General features: G+C 59.2%; 1 protein-coding gene across 1 annotated transcript in view; it reads right to left on the bottom strand.

The window, feature by feature from the left end:
- The window catches only part of ARHGAP33 (Rho GTPase activating protein 33), a 10,974-nt gene that overhangs the window by 1,084 nt on the left and 7,211 nt on the right, over window positions 1-2,679 (bottom strand). The window contains exons 18-22 of the mRNA XM_021707644.1: window positions 2,624-2,679; window positions 2,391-2,536; window positions 2,239-2,313; window positions 272-943; window positions 3-182 (exon numbers count right to left, since the gene is read on the bottom strand). Coding sequence (XP_021563319.1) covers window positions 3-182; window positions 272-943; window positions 2,239-2,313; window positions 2,391-2,536; window positions 2,624-2,679 — 1,129 coding nt within the window. The remainder of the gene's footprint in view (window positions 1-2; window positions 183-271; window positions 944-2,238; window positions 2,314-2,390; window positions 2,537-2,623) is intronic.

Raw genomic sequence — 2,679 nt, 5'->3', positions numbered from 1 at the left:
GCGGGAAGCTGGTGGGGTGTCCCCGTGCTCCCGCTGGCTCTGCCGCTCGGCCACCTGCTGAGCCCGCTCAGCCAGGGCCAGGGCCATGAGGCGCGCTGGGTTCTTGGGGGGTGGGGGAGGGGCACCTCCAGGACGCAGGAGGGACAGGGGTGGGGCCAGCAGTGGCGAATCCGTACCAGGACCTACACAGGAAGGAACGGAAGGCGGGTCAGCCGAGCGGGGCCTGGGCTTGAGGGTCTGGAGAAGGGAGGGTGGGCTGAGCAGGACTCACCTTGCTGGCCCTGAGCTCCCCGGGGACCCGGCAGCGCCAGCTTGCTGCTGATCTCCTGTTGGCAGGGGTCGCTCAGCTGGGCCTCAGCTCCACGCAGCAGCAGGGGCGTGAGATGGGGACGTGGGCCCGGGCCGGGGCTGAGAGCTGGTGTTCGGGTGGGGGAGGCAGGCGTTCCCCCAGCCCCCAGCAGTTCTAGCACAGCAGGTGGCACCGATACCGCTAGGGGCTCCGAGATGTCCAGGACAGAGGGCGAAGCAGGGCTGGGGGGCCCATGAGGTGAGAGGGCCTGGGGAGTTGCCCTGGGTGGGAAGGCAGAGGCAGGGGCTGGGGGTGCCGGGCTGGCAGGAGGCGCAGGGTCCCCCGGGGTAGGGCTGCTGCAGCGAAAGGTAAGAGGATCAAAGTCAAGGCCCCGGAGTCCCTCGAGGCAGCGGGGCGGGCTAAAGTCCAGCTCATCGCCATCGTCGAGCCAGGCTGAGGTGCGGTGCGAGGGGGATCCGGAGAGGGGTCCCAGCCCAGCTGCTGAGGACTCGGAGGACGAAGAGGACGAGGAGGAAGAGGAGGAGGAAGAGGAGGAGGAGGATAGGCTCTCACAGGAGCCAGCAGGTGCTGGACCCACAGGGAAAGCATCGCTGCTGGAGTGGGGTCGCCGGAGCCTATGCAGCCGCTGGAGGCCTAGAACGGTGGAGGTGAAGTGCAGTTAGAGGCCAAGAGTCAGTAGAACATACTTATATGTCAGTGAGAACAGGGCACACAGCTCAACATAAAACTGGATGGAAATAATGTAGAAATAATGTAGAGAGAGGCATTTCCCTGGAGAGGGACACGATGGCTGTGAATCCAGAAGGAGCTGTTCAGATTCATGGGTGATGGGGAGGACCATGAAGAGAACCCTCCCAGACCCAAAGCGAGGGTGGGGTCTGACCACGCCACGACGGAGTCTGGTAACCGCACAGGCAGTGAGCATGAGACTAACTGAGCCTCACACACGGCTGCTGAGACTGCAGATGGGACAACCGCTTTGGGAAGACAACTGGGCCTTGTCCTGTACAGTTGCACACTCTCTCTGCTGCTGAGTATGTGGCAGAGCAACCTCCCAGGATGCGATTATGGCGGGGATTGCACATCAGTGCCCCCAAATCCATCAGCAGTAGGCTGGATGAGCAACTCATGATGTGACATCCCCACGCAGAATACAAAGGAGCAGTGGAGAGGCATAAGCCTGAGCTGCACTCAGCAGCGTGGATGGTAGCCTGTAATTGGTGGTGAGTGCGAAAGTCAAGTTCCACATACAGTATTGTACCCCTATGACACCCTCTAAATAGTTTCAACAGCTGGGAGTGGTGGCTCACTTTAGGAGCTGAGGCAGGAGGATTGTGCCTGGGTGACAGCGGGAGACTCCAACTCAAAAAAGGAAAAGTTTCAGAGATGACCAGAAATGAGCAATATGTATGTTACACACACACACACCCGATATGATAATACCTTAAAAGTCAGGGAATAATGACCATGAAATTTAGAAGCTGCCTCTGGTTGGGAGGCAGCAGATGGGAGAGGGAGGAACTCACAGGTAAGTATTGGGGCTCTTCTAGTTCTGGCTAGTGGGTTAATGGGTGGGTGGTATTCATACTATTTAAATTTTTTTTTCAAAAGGAAAAATAGGCCAGGCATGGTAGCTCACATCTGTACTCCCGGCACTTTGGGAGGCTGAGGTGGGAGAATCACCTGAGGTCAGGAGTTCAAAAGAAAAAATAAATGAGACTGCCTTAAAGGGCCCTGCAAAGACCAACGAGTGCAGCGTGCAGCGAGCCCAAGGTGATACTTCATCCAACTCACTACGCCTAAAGTCCAGCTTAAAAGATTAAGGCTCCAGGACCCCCACACTTGAAGCGTAACATCTGGAGGCCACACCAGGACCCCATTTCCTCCTGGCTCCACCTGGGCACAGGTAGGGCCCGCCCTGTGCTCACCAGCTCCGCTGGCCTGCGATGAGAGCGACTCCTCGCTCTTGGCAGATCTCAGCGTGACCGTGTCGGGGCGGCTGCCTGCAGGGAGAGGTCGGTGAAGTAGGACACAGCGCACAGACCATCTTCCACCCACAGGCGACAGCTCGGTCTCTGACCTGAAGGCTGTGGTGGTGCACGGGTGCCCCCCAGCCAGGGCAGGGGCTTTTTTCGGGGTGCACTGGGGCCCCGGCCCAACGCAAAGAACGTCTTCCAGCTGCTACCGCAGGGCTTCCTCTGTTTCTCCCGTCTCTCCCCTTTCCTCCTGGGGTGTGGATGAGAAACAGTAGGCAGTCTGAGGAACCAGCGCCTCCGATCTGCCTCCTTCCTTCCCTACCTGCATCCTACTCACCTTTCCACAGGTGAGGCTGGCACCTTGGGAGTTGTGGGCTCCATGGGCGTCCCCAG

The sequence above is a fragment of the Carlito syrichta genome, unplaced genomic scaffold, assembly GCF_000164805.1.
Source record: "Carlito syrichta isolate Samal-C Ts95f unplaced genomic scaffold, Tarsius_syrichta-2.0.1 Scaffold123311, whole genome shotgun sequence".
NCBI lineage: Eukaryota > Metazoa > Chordata > Mammalia > Primates > Tarsiidae > Carlito > Carlito syrichta.
The sequence above is the reverse complement of the archived record's forward strand: the minus strand, read 5'-3'. Positions and strand labels throughout refer to the sequence as shown.